Raw genomic sequence first — 16,062 nt, 5'->3', positions numbered from 1 at the left:
CCAGAGCCCTTTATTTGTGTCCCTGCAGGAACAGAAGGAGGAAGAGGCCAGGGCAGCACAGAGCAGCTGCTGAGCTTGAGCCTGAGCCAGGGGAGGGGGCAAAGAGGAGCAAAAAGGAACGAGCAGGGCTAGAGTGTCTCTGGGGCAAGCCTGGCTGCACTGTGTCCTGCATCTTGTGCAGCTGTGGAGACAGCTCTGCTGTTAGGGTATCTCCAGTGCCACTTGGGTTATTGCTCAGAGAAACTCAGCCATGCTTAGGTTATTGCTTGGGAGAAACAGACCCAGATCAGATTTATTGCTCAGAGAAATTGATCCAGTTTTGAGTTATTGCTTTAACAGATCCACTTTGCAGCAGAGAGGCTCCCAGGAAGCCAGCAGGGGTGGGCACTTCCCTGCCCTCTGGTGAAGGCACAAATTGGTACTGAGGACAAGAGTGGGGCTGTGCTGGGTGCAGCATGGACCAGCCAGGAGCACCTCTGTGTGCCTCCCCCATCCATGGAGCTGCCCCTGGTTTGCATAAGGAGTTGAAATCCCATCGTGGGAGAGCAGCGCGGCTGCAGGCCAGGCAACTTCCCAGGGCCCCACCTCTGAAGGCTGCAGGGACAGTCGCCATCTGCCTGCCGTCTCAGGTGTGAGAGGGGAGCAGCAGGGGGTCCTGCCTAAGGCACATGTGGCTGGCAAGGAGAGGGGCCTCTCCACTCTGCTCGCTGAAAGAGAAAGCTTCTGAGGCCAGGAAGAGCTGCAGTAGCTGGAGGAGTGGTTCTGGAGAGCCAGGGCGTGCTCACAGCACGATCTTGAAAGAGCTGCAAGAGACACAAGAGGTTCTGCACCTCCTCCCTGGGTCACACACAGCTGGTTTGTGAGTGCCTGGTGCCATGGTGGCACCGCTGCCCTGTGTGGGGGAGGCTCCGCAGAGCCAGCACAGGACACAGCTAGACTCAGCTGTTCTGGGACACCTTGTGCAGGGTGGCCTTGCCCCACTGCCCCCACGAGCTCTGCCCCGAGGTTAGCACAGCAATCAGGGGCGGTGGCAGGCCCCTGCTGATCAAGCTGTACCTGGCAAAGTCCGGGCAGCGGGAGATGACGTGCTGGAACTCCGAGAGGTTGATGGTGCCATCCTTGTCAATGTCAGACTCCTCCAGGATCTGGAGGGGAGAGAAAGGCGAGTGGTGAACTCCGTGTGGCTGGGCCAACACAACCGCCCGTACCCTGCTGCTGGTCCTCACGTTGCGGATGAGCTGTTCCATCTCGGTGCCGTTCAGCCGTGACTCCTCACCTTGCCCCGTCAGGCAGTTCACCAGCTTCTCCAGGTCATTTCTGTCCAGAACCCCATCCCCATCAAAGTCTTTGGGGAGCAGAAAATTATGTTTCAGGAGGGCTGCAGCGACTCGAGAGCTGCTGTGTCAGGCCAGGAGAGGGCCTGGGTGACCCGAGGACACAGCAGGCTCCACACCACACACCACCGCGCCAAGCCAGACATCCCCACAGGGGCCTCCTAAAGCTGCCATCCCTGTGTGTGCTCCAAGGGCCCTGCCAGCCCTCCCTTGAGGTATGAGGACCCTAGGACACGGCCTCCACCCCCAGCCTCACCAAAGATGCGGAAGGCATAGTGGGATTTGATGTCCAAGGTGGCAGAGTCACTGAAGACGCTCAGCATATCAAGGAAGTCTTCAAAGGACATGCTGTCATCCCTGGCATCTGAGGTGGAGAACACCCGGCAGATCTGGTGCTGGAAGGGGTTTGCCTGCCAGGACAGGGACAGCTCAGGGCCAGGCTGGCTCTGCCACAGCAGATAACCCCACTCTGCCATGGGTCTGTCACACATGGCGTCACTGTGCCAGTCCCATGCCACCTGTGTGCTGCCCCACACAGCAGGGATCTGCAGGCTCCTTGGTGGCGCAGCAGGTACAAGGAAGCTGTTTGTTGGCACAGCTGACGTGCAGCAAGCAAACAGCTTCCCCAGGTGACTGCTGGAGCAGCAGGGTGAGGGCACAGCACTAGGTGGGTAAACAGGGCCCTGCCCAAACACGCCCAGGTCCAGGGAGCAGCAGCGAGTCCTGCTGGCTGCCAGGCACCCTACCCGCAGCTCTGGCAGTGTCAGGATCTGGCTCTTGGGAACCCGCGTGGAGCGGGAGATTTTCCTCTCCTCCTTTGGCAGCAGTTCACTGAACCTCTTGTAGGCACTTGAAGAGGCAAGAACAAGAGAGGCTCTGTGGTGTGAGGGGCGCAGGAGGCAGCCCTCTGGGCACAGGCAGTGCCAGCAGCTCTTCCTAACGCTGCTGTTTCCCACAGCTCCCTGCCAGCTGTGTCCAGAGCTGGCCTGGAGCATAAGTGTGCCAGCCCGGGTGGTCCTGTGAAGGCAGCACTCCCACATCTGCTCCCAGGACCCCAGTGGCTGCTGACAGGAGATAGGAACTGGCCCTCTGCTCTCTGCCAGCCCAGACAGCTGGGGCTTTGGAGGGGCCATGAGCTATCTCCAGAGCCAGCACCCTTGCTCTCCGCAGCCAGCACCCTGTTCTGCAGGGTGCCACCAGCATAGCCCACGCCCTGTGCCACCAGTGCCCTGCTCTGCTGGGTGCCACCAGCCTGGCCCATGCCCTGTGTCCCCAGCAGCGCCTACAGACCTTTGCCTGGCACCCGGGCTGGGCACCTCCTATCCCTTGCCCGGCGTCAAGCGGCTCCTCTGTGAGGATGGAGCCCCGAAGCCGGACCGGGGCCCCACGAGCCCTCAGGGCAGAGCCGACCCCCCCACCACGAGTGCCCGACGTGCCCGTCCCCGGGCGGTACTTACAGCAGGATCTCCTGTTTGCTCAGGAACGTCAGCTCCTGCGGGGAGAGAGCGGCTCAGCACCGAGGCCTGCCCCGGGCCGCGGGGCACCTCCTGCCCGCCACGCATCCGCCTTCTCCGGCAGCCGAGCCCCACTCCAGCCCCGGTTCCTCCCCGGTGGCGGTGGCCCCGGTGGCCCCGATGCCCCGTACCTGGTACTCGCCCAGCACGTCCCGCGGCAGCAGGCTGGCCGAGCCCCCCATAGCGGCCCGCGCGGCTTCCGCTCCCCGTTCCGCCGGCCGCTGCGACAGCGACGCCGCGCCCCGGGGCGGGCCCGCACCCTACCTCCGCCGAGACCAGACCGGGGCCGGCCCGGCCCCGCCCCGCCGCCGGCACCAGGTCTCTGCCACGCGCAGCCAGTGGTAGCGGGCAGACAACGGAAGACAGCAAGGTCAAGGGATGAAGCCGGGATACCGGCCCGGCGGCTGTGCCCACCCCACCGGGCCCTGAAAGAGGGCTCAGCTCCGCCCCGCCTCCGGAACCGGCTCCCGGCATGGAGGCGGCCGGAGCGAGCGAGGAGCCGGGCGACCCGAGCCCCACGGACTTTGTTTATGGGGAGGAGGACTTCATCCTGCCGGGATCCGGCTGGGAGGGCGAGCCGGGCTCCGCGCCGTCCCGCTTCGACCGGGCGCTGCTGGAGAGCTGGGACGACAGGATGGAGCGGGGCTTATTCCGATACCGGCTGGGCCCGCTGCCCACCCGCGTCCTGCCCGGGCCCCTGCGCCTGGTGGCCCAGCTGAACGTCCAGCGCGGCACCGAGCGCCGCCCGCCGCAGCCCGTCTGCAGCCTGCACCAGCCCTTCGACCCCGCCGCCTTCAACTTCACCCGCCTGCGCCCCGGAGAGCTGCTGCTCCGCCTGCGCAGGGCGGCCAGCCGCGGAGACCGGCGCTGCCCCGCTGAGACGGTCCCGCTGCTGGTGGCCATCAACGCCAGCCCGCTGGAGCGGGGCCACGTACTGCTGCTGCCGGAGCCGAGTCGCGGGCTGCCGCAGACGCTCACGGCACCGGCGCTGCTCGGCGGGCTGGAGGTGGCCCTGCTCAGCGCCCACCCTGGCTTCCGCCTGGGCTTCAACGGGCTGGGTGGCTGCGCCTCGGTCAACCACCTGCACCTGCACGGGCTCTATGTGAGCCGCCCGCTGCCGGTGGAGGCCGCGCCTGCCCAGGCTGTCTGCCCGCGCCACCGCCTCTGGCTCCTTCTGCGCGGCGTACCGGCGCCCGCCTTCCTCTTCTACGCCGCCGGCACCGCCGACCTGGAGGCGGTGGCCCGGGACGTGTGCCGGGCGGCCGAGCACATCACTGACAGCGGCCTGGCCTACAACGTCTTCATCACGCGCGGCGAGCCGCCGGAGGGGGCCGGGGCCGGGGCCGGGCGGGGGCTGCGGGTGCTGCTGTGGGCCCGCAGGCCTAGCTTCGGTACCAAAGCGAGCGAGGACTTCAACGTGGCGCTGTGCGAGTTGGCGGGGCACCTGCCGTTACCGGCGGCACCGCTCTACCGGAACATCACCGAGGAGGAGGCCCTGCGCGCCATCCACGGGCACCTCCTCCCGGAACCGGACCTTCTGCGCCTCGGCGAGGACCTGGCGCGGCTGCTGGCGGACTGACCGGCGCGCATGGGGAGCGGCGCCCCTGCCTCCGCATCGGCACCGGCCGCCAGGGGGCGCTGCTCGGCAGAGGTGGTGGGGCGCTAGTGCCGCCGCGTGAGTGCACGGGGTCGCTCTGGCCGCCGGCACCGGCGTCTCTACGGCCCCGTCGCCATGGGAACGGCGCCGGCGATGGAGGCGGGGGACAGCAAGGGGGCATCGGCCCCGGGCACCCTCCGGGGCCTGCCCGCTTGCCCCGGCGGCCCCCCAGACCCCGAGCCGCGGCGGAGGAGGCGGAAGCGCAGGCGAGTGCGGTGTGCAGGGCGGGAGGTGGCCGCGCAGGCCTCCCCCCCGGCCCCGGTCCGTTGTGCTCGTGTTCCGCCGGGTCTTCGGCGGGACGTCGTTAGCCCCGAGCCGGGCTCTGGCCGCTCCCTGCCGCACTCACCGCCTGACCCGTGTTCGTTACCGGGGTACGGCCCCGAGGCTGCAGGGGAGGGGGCCCGGCCCTGCCCGTCACTGGAGGGCGATGCTCGGCTGGGCCCCTCCGCCTCAGCCCTAGAGAGGCTTTCGAGGGACCTTCCGAATCGGAAAATAAACCTTTGCCCTTCAGCTGGCCCAGTGCTCCCAGACGCGATGTGCCCTGTGCTCAGGACCCCTCTGCCCCCTCGCCCAGCCCCTGCTGCTCCCTGATGTGCCCCTGAGCTGTGTGCGTGTGGAACTCAGCTGTCCCCCTCCCACCCGGGACAGGTGCCAGCTCCTCACTGAGCAGCTCTCTGTGCTCTCTCCGCTCCAGCGTGCCCTCCATCAACTTGACCAGCTGCAAGTACGAGAGTGGTAAGTGCAGGGTGCCCCTTGCAGCCCTTGGGTGGCTGCTCACCAGGGTTGAGCACTGGTACACCAGTTCCACTCTATTACCCTTTTATGTATTCATTGGGCCCCTGGGAGCTTTCCACCCTCTGGACTGAGGTGCTCTCAGGTTCAGAGACACAAAATGTGCCACAGCAGTGCAGGCCCTCACTCCCTGTGTCTAGGTTTGCCATGTATCTGTCAGTGCTGGTGAGGAGGGGCTAGCTAGGGGCAGGTGCAAGGTGAGGCTGGTTCCTGTGCTTGGTGAGAACTCCCAGCTGTTTGACAGTGATGGAACAGGCAGGATCAGCACCCAGAGCCTCTTCCTTTGCTGTCCACCTTTAGTGACATGCTCCTGGGAGCTGGTTCCCTGTCCTGTTCTCTGCTGCCACAAGCTGCATCTTCAGCGAACAGGCTCCTGGCTGCTATTAGCCAAGCTGCTAGTGACTGCTCTAGCAGTACAACCACGTGTGGCTGAGGGTCACAGCTTGGTCAGCTGGGCAAGGACACTGCTTTTGCAGAGGGACAAGCACCTCGTGTTTTGCCTTGGGCTGTGCTGGGGCACCTTGGTGATGGGGGGTGGATGGGGACCCACAGCAGGGGGTGGTGTGGCAGCGTGGGCACCATGGGACCAGAACCATTTCACACCAGTTCTGGGGTGACCTTCGTCACCTTCCCAACCCTGTGAGAGGCCAAATTCAGAGCTGGCACTAATTGGAACCATCCCAGCAGCAACCTTCTGCTCCTGAGCTCGTGTTCTGCTGCCAAAGAGTAGGTGGAACTCTTACCTGCAGATTATTTGCGTCTGCCCCTGTGATTCTGGACCCATGGTGGATCCAAGCCTGCTGGAGTTCTGGAGGTGCTCTGGAACCTCGAGGCATGTGGACCTAGGGGGCTGGTAGCCCCCATTACACCTGCAGCCAGAGGCTGGGGGTTGCTCCACTCTGTGCCTGGTTACTTTGGGGGGCTGGCCGTGCCTGGCACTCACAGGCTCTGCACGGCCCTGCAGTGCGGCGGGCAGCGCAGCGCTGCGGGCTGCAGGAAGCAGCAGAGGATGAGGAGTGGACGCTGTACTGGACAGACTCCTCGGTGTCCCTGGAGCGTCTGATGGAGATGAAGAGGTTTCAGGTAAACACTGCTCCTCCCCAAAGGCTCAGGATGAGCTCAGGAAGGGGGTGAGATGGGGGCTGTTAGTGGAACAAGGAGCTGAAGAATTAAACAGAGGTCTCCAAACCAGCACCCCTTGCCCCTGCTCTCAGCGCCAGAGGTCACAGGTCCCTGAGGCTTTGCTTCTGTTGTGTGGCTGTTACAGGGCCCCCAGCAAGGCTCTGGCAGTTAGAGGTGTGAACTGGAGACCTGCCAGCCCCTTTAATGTGGCATGAAATAAATGGTTCTGGGTGACAAATGGCTCCTTCCCGCCGCGGCACTGTCCCAGCCAGGGACAGCTCCGGGGCTGAGATGGGGCCAGCAGATAAATCACACTGCTGAAATGCAGATAAATCAGTCCCAGCCTAATCTTGTCCCTCGGCAAGGTTCAAGGCAACCCCGGGCCCAGCTTCCCGTTGTACGTGCCGGCTCCTCCGCAGCCGCACTTGGGCTGGGCTTCGAGGAGGACCCCTGCGGTCCCCCTGCTGACTGTTTCTCGTCGGCATCTCCTCAGAAAATCAACCACTTCCCGGGGATGATCGAGCTCTGCCGCAAGGACCTGCTGGCGCGCAACCTCAACCGCATGCTCCGCCTCTTCCCCAAGGACTACAACATCTTCCCCCGCACCTGGTGCCTGCCAGCCGAGTGAGTGACACCCGTGGGACCTAGGGCTGTGCGATCTCGAGTGGGAGCCTCTCTGCTTGGCAGCCAGGGCTCAGGGGGCCTCTTGGAAATCTCTCTTGGCCCGGCCCTTCGTAGCCCTTCCGGGAATGGCTGGGGTGTTGAGACACGTTTCTGGTTTCAGAGGTGTGTAACTCCTAGAAGTGTTTTGGTTGGCAAAGCCCTCTGAGAACACGGAGTGCAACCTTCCACCTAACACCCCCGTGGCCATTAAACCGTGTTCCCAAGTGCCATACCCACACTGTTCTTGAACACACCTCCAGGGACGGTGACTCCCCCACCTCCCTGGGCAGCCTGTGCCAGTGCCTGACCACTCTTGCAGGAAAGAAATTGTTCCTCATCTCCAACCTAACCCTCCCCTGGCACAATTTCAGGCCATTTCCTCTTGTTCTGTCACCTGATACTAAGGAGAAGAGACCAACCCCCACCAGGCTCCAACCTCCTTTCAGGGAGCTGTAGAAAGCAATTCCAATCAGGCTGGATTAGCCTGTGGAATGGTGTCCTCTGTGCTGGGTGCCTTGCTGCTGGAGGGTGCAATTAGGGGAGAGGGAACCATCCAGAAAGTCAAAGGGCAGTGTGAGAGTGGGAAGTGTAATTGATGTTTCTGTGGGGGTCTCTCAGCTGCTTAGTGTGAGCAGCAGAGGTGGCTGCAGGGCAGATGGCTTTGCAGCTGCTTTTGAAGATCAGACACAATGTGATGTGAGACCTCAGCCCATGAGCTTCTGTGCCCTGCTTGGAATGCACTGGCCAAGGCCTCCTGCCTGCTGGCTGGGGAGCTGGCATTGAGGTGCAGGAGCAGGTTCAGTGAAGGGTCTGGAGAACAGGTCTGGTGAAGAGCAGCTGAGGGACCTGGGATCATTCAGCCTGGAGAAAAGGAGCCTGAGGGGAGACCTGGCTCTCTACAACTCCCTGAAAGGAGGTTGAGCCAGATGGGGGTCAGTCTCCTCTCCCAAGGAACAAACAATAGACCAGGAGGAAATGGCCTCAAGTTGCCCCAGGGGTGGGTGAGGTTGGACATGAGGAACAATTTCCTGCCCTTGGGAGTTCTCAATATCTGTCCCAGGCTGCCCAGGGCAGTGGTGCAGTTCCCATTCCTGGAGGGGTTTCAAAGCTGTGGAGATGTGGTGCTGAGGGCCATGGTTTGGTGGTGACCTGGCAGTGCTGGGGGAATGGTTGGACTTGATGAGCTTCAAGGTCTTTTCCAACTAAAATGATTCTGTCATTGTATGAGAAGGGGATGCAGAGATCTGTGACCTCCTCCTCCTTTGTAACCAAGGCTTGTTTATTTTCTCCTGCTCTCTCTGTGGCAGCAGAGCCAAAATCTCACTGGCTGTTGCAAGTTCAGTGGTGAGCACTTCCTGTGAACCTCCCCTTAGAGGTGGAGATGTGTGGTGGGAGCAGGGAGCTTTGTCAGGTCCTATTTGTCAGTGAGGTAGCTGAGGCATAGGTGTGCTGTTCCTCTGCTGCAGCAGCATGGTCTGTTCTGCTCTGTGGCATCATTGTTTGAGCACCCAGCTGGCAAGGGAGAGTTCAGAGGCTGGGTTTGGCAGCTGGTAACGGCCACCCTCCCTTCCCCTGCTCCTTGCCCAGCTATGGAGATTTCCAGGCCTACAGACGCATGAGAAAGAAGAGAATCTTCATCTGCAAGCCAGAGAGCAGCTGCCAGGGCAGAGGCATCTTCATAACTCACAATCCAGAGGAGATCAGGCACGGAGAGCGCATGATCTGCCAGCAGTACATCTCCAAGGTAACAACGGCGACAGTCCCCAAGCACAGGGCAGGAGGGCTGCAGCCTCCCACCTCTGCCAGCACCCCACAGCCTGCTTGTGGCCTGCACCTTCCTGGAGCTGCTAGGAGCACTGGGGCAGCTGCATCCTGGCAGGAGCATGGGGAAAGCCTCTCTCTGAGGTGCCACGGGGTGGCACAGGCCATGTGGATGAGCAGCAGCCTGGAGCAAATCACAGAAACATTCAGCTTGGAAGAGAGCCTCAGGATCACCCAGTCCAACCCAGACCCCTACTCTGCAAGGGTCACCCCTGAACCATATCCCCAAGCACCACATCCAAACCACCCTGAAACACATCCAGGCTTGGTGACTCCACCACCACCCTGGGCAGCACATTCCAATGCCTGACCACTCTTTCTCCTCCTGTCCAGTCTAAACCTCCCCGTTTGCAACTTGAGGCTGTTCCCTCTTGCTCTATCACCTGTGAGAAGGGACCAGCACCAGCCTCTCTACAATGCCCTCTCAGGTAGTTGTAGACAGCAATCTACAGCCTCCTCTTCTAAGCAGCCAAGTGATGAATGCAGAGGGGGAAGCCTGTGGCAGAAGCACAACCTTCATCCTATTCTTGTAGTCACTTTTAGCTCTCCCAGCTCTCTAGTTCAAGAAGAGACATTTCTCACACACAGCCTGAGAACCTAACTCCAGCAGTCACTGCACCCAGGAAATGGGAATATCCAAGCACATTGGGGAATCACAGAACGTTAGGGGCTGGAAGGGACCTCAAAAGCTCACCCAGCCCAAGGCAGCACCCCAGCAGCCTTCCCTTGTCTCACCCTGGCTGCTGCCTTTTCTCTCCCAGCCCTTCCTCATCGACGGCTTCAAGTTCGACATGCGCGTCTACGTGCTGCTCACCTCCTGTGAGCCCCTGAGGATTTTTGTCTACAAGGAGGGTCTGGCCCGCTTTGCCACCATGAGGTACATCGACCCCAGCAGCAGGAACCTGGTAAAAAAAGGGAAGTTTCAAAAAGTCAAAAAAACCTCATCTAGGTGTTAGCCCTTCATTGGTCCTCAGGGTGCTGCAGGCCGGGGGCTGCTGGGTTCGGTGGGAGCCAGCTTTTGGCGTTCCTATCCTCCCCTCCCTCTGTGCCTCCTCCTCCTCCTCCTCACAGGAGGTATTTTAGGAGGGTCTGATTCATAGAATTGTTTGGGCTGGAAGGGACCTTGGAAGTTCATCTAGTTCCAGCCCTATCTCCCACTAGAGTGGGTTGCTCATCCAGCCTGGCCCTGAACATTTCCAGGGAAGTGGATGTGTTCCCAGGGCCCATCTGGGGGCTGTTTACTGGTATTAGCATAGAATTGTTTCACTTGGAAGGAATCTTGGAAGGTCCCAAGCCCAACCTTCTGCCCAAAGCTGTGTGAAAAGCAAGTATACATCTGGTTTCTCGGGGTTTCACCCAGTCAAGTGTTGAAACCCTGCGAGAACAGAGACCCCACAGCACCTCCAGGCAATATTCCTACTGCTCCTTCTCAACTCCACACCATTCCCTGCCTGCCTGTGCTTCAGGTGGAACAGAAGGACCTGGGAATTACCTGGTGGTGCTGGAACAGCCTGGGAGAGACAGGGAGGGGAACTGGGAAGACAAGGAGAAGAGTGTGGCTGTGCTTATCTCCAGGCAGGGGCCTGCAACCTGTAAAACCCCTGCAGAGGAGGGTTAGGGTTGTGCCCTACCCTGGCAGATGGCTCTTTGCCTGCTTGTCCCAGAGCTGCATGGCCCAAAGGCATCCCCACTGTGACGTGGGCATGGCTGAGAGGGGTCTCCTGCTCTGGGTGAGCAGGGGAAGAGGAGGGATCTGCAGAAATCTGCTGCAGCTCCTGTTCTGAGGATCCCAGGTGCATTGGCTAGAACATGGCTGGAATGACAGGTGTAGAGCTGACTCCTGTGCTCCAGCCCAGAGATGGGGGCAGAGGTGTGAAAAGACAGAGCTCTGTCAGCTCCAGCTTCTGCCTGGGGAGAGATTGACCCCTTGGCTGAAGTCTCTGTCCCAGGGCGACAGAAACAGTGGGTGAAGTTGGTGTCTGGATTGGTGCTAATGGGGCTGTTTGTGCTCTGTGGTTAAGAGCAAATGAAAGTCTCTTGCTGTTCCCCTCTCAGAAAGATACCTGCATGCATCTGACCAACTATGCCATCAACAAACACAACCAGAACTTCATCCGGGACGGCAGGAGAGGCAGCAAGAGGTACTGCCCTGGCCAGGTTCTGCAGAGCCTGCTGCACATCCTTGCTGCACCTGCCACACTTTAAAACTCCATCTTCCTGGGAGCAAACCTGGTGTCCTAGGTCAGCTCCAACCATCTGCTCTCCTCCATGCAGGAAGCTGTCCACCCTGAATGCCTGGATGGCAGACAACAGCTACAACACCACGAAGCTCTGGGAGGATATTGAAGACATTATTATAAAAACTCTTATTTCAGCTCACCCTGTGCTGAAGCACAATTACCAGAGCTGCTTCCCCAGCCACACCACTGGCTGTGCCTGCTTTGAGATACTGGGGTTTGATATCCTGCTGGACAGAAAGCTGAAGCCCTGGCTGCTGGAGGTGAGGAGAGGTCTGCTGCTGTGCTCGGAGCTGGCTCATCTTGGGAGGGCTCTAGAACAAAGGGTGGTGACCAGAACTTGTCTGATTACAAAGGGCTACCTCATCTGCAGAGCTAAACAGGCCATGAAGACCAGGAGGCTAAGCAGGATGGAGGAGCCTGCTCCCTGAACAGCCTCTCCAACAGCCAGAAGTCCCCTGAACCGTGGCCCTCTTTGGCCTGTCACTGTGTCCTGAGTTCAGGACAGCTGCAACTCACCTGTCCCCCACAGGGGGTGGGGTCTGCATCACCTGCAGTGTGGGTGCCAATGCTCTGCAGAAGGGCAAGGCCAATCTCCTGTGTTCTGTCACTGCTGGGAGGGAAGATCTCAGGAGAGAGAGTGGTGGGGCCAGAGCAGGCTCTGGGCACTGCCAGGTGAGACTGGGTGCTTGTTTTGGCAGGTGAACCACTCTCCCAGCTTCAACACAGACACTGCCATCGACTGTGAGGTGAAGGATGCTCTCCTCTGTGACACCCTCACCCTGATAAACCTGCATGCCTGCAGCAAAAGGAAGGTGCTGGAGGAGGACAAGCAGCGGGCAAAGGAGCGGCTCCTCCAGGGCTCCCAGGCCCTGCGGGCACCCAGGTACGGCCCTGACTGAGCCCTGTCCTCTGCTGCTCCCAGCCCCCTGCAGAGCACAGGGGGACAGGTATTCCTGCAACAGGCACATGTTAACCTGAATTCTCTTGCAAGCTGGGTGGGCAGGCTGAGGGGCAGGGGCTCAGAGATCTGGAATCAGTTCACAGAATCGTTTGGGTTGTAAGAGGCCTCCAAGATCATCGAGGCCAACCAACAACCTACCACCACCATGGCCACTAAGCCATGTCCCACAGTGCCATGGCCACACATTTCTGGAACACCTCCAGGGCTGGTGACTTCACCACCTCCCTGGGCAGCCTGTTCCAATGCCTGACCACTCCTGCAGGAAAGAAATAGTTTCCTAATCTCCAGCCTAAACTGTCCCTGGCACAATTTCAGGCCATTTCCTCTCGTTCTGTCACCTGATGCTAGCGAGAAGAGGCCAACCCCCACCTCACTCCAACCTCCTTTCACCAGGAGGGTGAAGAGGTGCAGGTCCCGAGCCTCCTCCAGCACCCCCTGCCCATGCTTTCTCCCGGCTTGCAGACACGAGGAGCTGGAGGCCAAGCAGGCTGCCTGGCTGGAGCAGGTGGAGCAGTACGAAGAGTCCCACCGCGGCGGCTACCGCCGCATCTACCCAGCGTGGGGCGCGGAGAGGTACCAGCCCTTCTTCAGGCACAGCAGCTCCCTCTTCCAGGAAACAGCGGCCTCCAGAGCTCGGGAGGAGTGTGCCAGGTACGCCGCCCCCGTGCCAGGCTTCTGACCCCTATCGGGGGACAGCTCTGCCGCTTAGCCGATGTAAGTGAACCGGTGGGAGCTGGAAAGAAAGGGGTCTGCTCATGCTGTGTCACCAGAGCAAAGTGTCAGCCTCTCACATGCACCTTTGGGAGGCAAACCCAGTGTTCCATTCTGGAGGCACTCGATTCATAGAATGGTTTGAGGTGGAAGGGACCTTGAAGATCATCCAGTTCCAACCCCCCACCATGGGCAGGGACACCTTCCACTACACCAGGCTGCTTAAGCCTCATCTGACCTGGCCTTGAACACCTCCAGGGAGGGGACATCCACAACTTCCCTGGGCAACCTGTTGCAGTGTCTCACCGCCCTCATGGAAAGAATTTCTAACATCCAGCCTAAATGTGCCCTCCTGAAGCTATCTCACTGCCCTCCATCCTCCTGGCAGGCAGAGCACAGTTCATGGGCATTTCTCACACCTGTTTTTAAAGGCCATTTCTTTGCACACTTCTGTTGTGATCTGTTCACAACAGAACTTCTGACTGCAGTCGAGTGTCCTGGCAGTGAAGGCTTCACAAGAGCCTTTGCTGTCATGGCTCTCACAGAACCAGTGCCTAAGGGCAGTGTTCTGTGGCAGGCAGCAGCTGGAGGAAATTCGCCTGAAAAATGAAAAGCTGGAAGCTATTACCAGGAAGAAGAAAAAGGAGAGGAAAGAGAACCTGCAGGGAGAGTCAGCTGGGGACAAATCCCAGCTCCAACCCAAACCCCCAGCGCCCACCGCCCGCCTCACCCACAGAAGCACTGGGACGAGGGACAGGAAGGTACCAGCCTCTTGTCAGTGTTTGTCTGTGGTGCTCCCCAAGGCAGTAAGGCTCTGGGGACAGGGCTGGGCTGTGGGGGTCTACTAAAGGAGTAGAGCTGCAAGGTTGGACTCTGTGAAGTCCAGACTTGAAAACTTGTGCTGGCAGGTATCTCCAAGCACCAGTGTTGTCCCTTCCCCGTTGTGGCTCCCACCAGAACCTTCTCCCCCAGCTCTGTAATCCTGCATGGGGCTTGGAGCAGCCCATACCCATGTCTCTCTGGCACATCATGGCAGCCTCAGCCCTGCTGTATCTTGGGTCTCTTTTCTAAGGCCCAGCACACGCAGTACAACTCCACACAGCCCCAGGACATCGTGGAGTATGAGGAGAAAAGAAGAGTGAAGGCGCTCCTGCAGCGTGAGAAGCTCATCCGAGGGCTGGGCTTCATCCATCAGCTCTGCCAGCTGCTCCCCATAGCTCCCAGACCAGCCCACACCCAGAGATCCTGCATTGCTGACCCCCAGAGCCAGGTAACTGGAGATGGCCCTGGTCCAGCCCATGAGGCCAGGACAGGGAGATGGTGGGGAGGGAGCCATGGGTCATGCTGGGTCATGTCTGGCTTCCAATCAACCAGCACCAACCTCTCAAGAATAGAGTTTTCCTTCCCAGCTCCTGCCAAGGCCTCTGGAGCTAAGTCACAGCCACTTTTTCCTTCCAGCTGCCATGCCCCTGGGATGTGCTCCGGGCCCAGGACCCCCAAGACCCCCCGCACTTAATGAGGCTCGTCCCCATCTCGCTCCTGGGAGCTCCAGTCCAGCCATCAGGACAGCAGGTCACACGTGACCCCAGCGCCAAGGTCCAGCTGCCACCCAGCCTGGGCATGGATCCTGCCACCGCGGGCAGCCTCAGGGTCCAAGGGCAGAGCATCCTTTCCTGTGCCCAGCACAGGGTGCGGAGCGCAGGCTGGCTGCGGGGCCGGGCGGCAGGGCCAGCGCTGGTGACCCAGCCCCGTGCTGAACCCCCGGGGCTGCAGCAGCTCCCTGGCGGCAGCACGGCTGAGGACTGTGAGTTCCCCTCCCTTCTTTTTGGTTTCCCATGACCAAGGCAGGGATGGGATGGGATGGGATGGGATGGGATGGGATGGGATGGGATGGGATGGGATGGGATGGGATGGGGGAACATGAGAGGCCCAGAAGTACTTGAGAATCAGGTCCTAAGGCCAGTAGACAGGACAGGCAGGGGGTCACATAAGCCCTGAGAAGTTTGGAGGAGACGTTCAGTGGCACAGCACGGCCCTCAGCCCCTCCCCAGGCTCTGCTCCTGCCACACTGCTCCTTGCCATCCCTGCCCATGGGACTGCACCCACATTCCCACCACCCACACCTACACCCAGCCTTTCCTGGCTCCAGCATTTCCACAGGGCCAAGTCACAGCGTGGAGAGCAGCAGTGGGGTGTCTGCTTGCCCCCCACATCTGCCACTCTTCTAACAGGTGAAGCTGGCACGCTGTCCTCCCACACAGGCAGCTGTCACCAGGTGTCCCCAGCCAGCCCAGGGAATGCCACAAGAGGTGGCATCTTCAGTCCTGCTGTAGTCCGGGAGCTGCCCCTCGCCTCCACCGCCCGTGTGCTGCACACACCTGGCTTGTACCGTGCCAGCGTGAAAAGCGCAGGTAAGCTGCCAGAGGGGCCGCCTTGACTGGAGCCTGGTCCTGACACAGGTCCCGCTGCATCCCCCGGGCAGCAGCCAAGCTCCCTGCGGCCGTTTTTGGCCCCTCGTTCCCCGGCCACCCGCCCGGCACCGGCACGCTCGGGGCTCCCCCGCCGGGTCCTCCCCGCCGCAGGCTCCGCCCGGTACCCAGCGCCCGGCCCCCGGTTCCCGGCCATGGCGGCGCTGGTCCGGGGCGGGCTGCGGAGGGCAGCGCTCCTCCTTGGTGGGACCTCGCGGCGGCCGGCGGCGGCGTGGACCGGGAATGTGGAGCCGCCGGACTCGGCGCTGGAGGAGGCCGAGAGGTGCGAGGCGGCCGGGGCCGGAACCGCGGCCGGCACCGCACACCGGGCGCTCACGTTTCTCCCCGTAGGGCCCGTCGGTGGCGAAAGAAGGCGCGGCTGCAGCGGCTGCGGCGGGAGCTGGGCGAGGGGCGCGGAGCCCCCGAGCGCACCCTGACCTGGCAGGCGATGGAGCAGATGCGGTGAGCGGCGGGGCCGGGGCGGGCTGGGGTGGGGCCGGGCCGCGCCCTGCTGAGCGTGCCTCTGCCCGCAGATTCTTGCGGCAGGAGCTGCCGGAAGAGTGGCCGCTGGAGCGCCTGGCCCAGGGCTTCGGCGTCAGCACCGACGTGGTGCGCCGGGTGCTTCGGAGCCGGAGCTGCCCGCCGCCGCGCCGCCGACAGCGGCAGGATGAGAGGGCGCTGAGCGCCGCAGCGGGACCGACACGGACACCTGGAGCGGGCTACGAAGTCCGCGCCCCCGACGGGACACTGCTGTACCGGCTGCCGTGGGGCCGGGGTGG

The 16,062-nt window shown here is 61.4% G+C and overlaps 3 protein-coding genes across 3 annotated transcripts; 2 read left to right on the top strand and 1 right to left on the bottom strand.

Moving 5' to 3' along the window:
- Window positions 1–3,154, bottom strand: CIB1 (calcium and integrin binding 1). The gene is made up of 7 exons (XM_009897303.2): window positions 2,980–3,154; window positions 2,792–2,826; window positions 2,081–2,183; window positions 1,591–1,744; window positions 1,227–1,345; window positions 1,057–1,145; window positions 1–803 (listed from the first exon to the last, which is right to left on the bottom strand). The coding sequence occupies exons 1-7, from the start codon at window positions 3,028–3,030 to the stop codon at window positions 782–784; spliced, it is 573 nt and encodes a 190-aa protein (XP_009895605.2). The 5' UTR covers window positions 3,031–3,154; the 3' UTR covers window positions 1–781.
- A 24-nt stretch (window positions 3,155–3,178) lies between these two features.
- Window positions 3,179–4,428, top strand: GDPGP1 (GDP-D-glucose phosphorylase 1). The gene has a single exon (XM_009897340.2). It carries the CDS (start codon window positions 3,321–3,323, stop codon window positions 4,425–4,427), a length of 1,107 nt encoding a protein of 368 aa, XP_009895642.2. The 5' UTR covers window positions 3,179–3,320; the 3' UTR covers window position 4,428.
- Window positions 4,429–5,118: 690 nt separating this feature from the next.
- On the top strand, window positions 5,119–15,747 carry TTLL13 (tubulin tyrosine ligase like 13). The gene is made up of 14 exons (XM_054169211.1): window positions 5,119–5,240; window positions 6,262–6,380; window positions 6,913–7,043; window positions 8,670–8,826; window positions 9,665–9,808; window positions 10,959–11,044; window positions 11,178–11,403; window positions 11,842–12,026; window positions 12,567–12,755; window positions 13,393–13,576; window positions 13,888–14,085; window positions 14,274–14,552; window positions 14,965–15,226; window positions 15,635–15,747. Exons 2-14 carry the CDS (start codon window positions 6,360–6,362, stop codon window positions 15,718–15,720), a joined length of 2,148 nt encoding a protein of 715 aa, XP_054025186.1. The 5' UTR covers window positions 5,119–5,240; window positions 6,262–6,359; the 3' UTR covers window positions 15,721–15,747.
- Window positions 15,748–16,062: the final 315 nt, after the last annotated feature.

This window comes from Dryobates pubescens, chromosome 17 (genome assembly GCF_014839835.1).
Source record: "Dryobates pubescens isolate bDryPub1 chromosome 17, bDryPub1.pri, whole genome shotgun sequence".
Lineage (NCBI taxonomy): Eukaryota > Metazoa > Chordata > Aves > Piciformes > Picidae > Dryobates > Dryobates pubescens.
The sequence above is the reverse complement of the archived record's forward strand: the minus strand, read 5'-3'. Positions and strand labels throughout refer to the sequence as shown.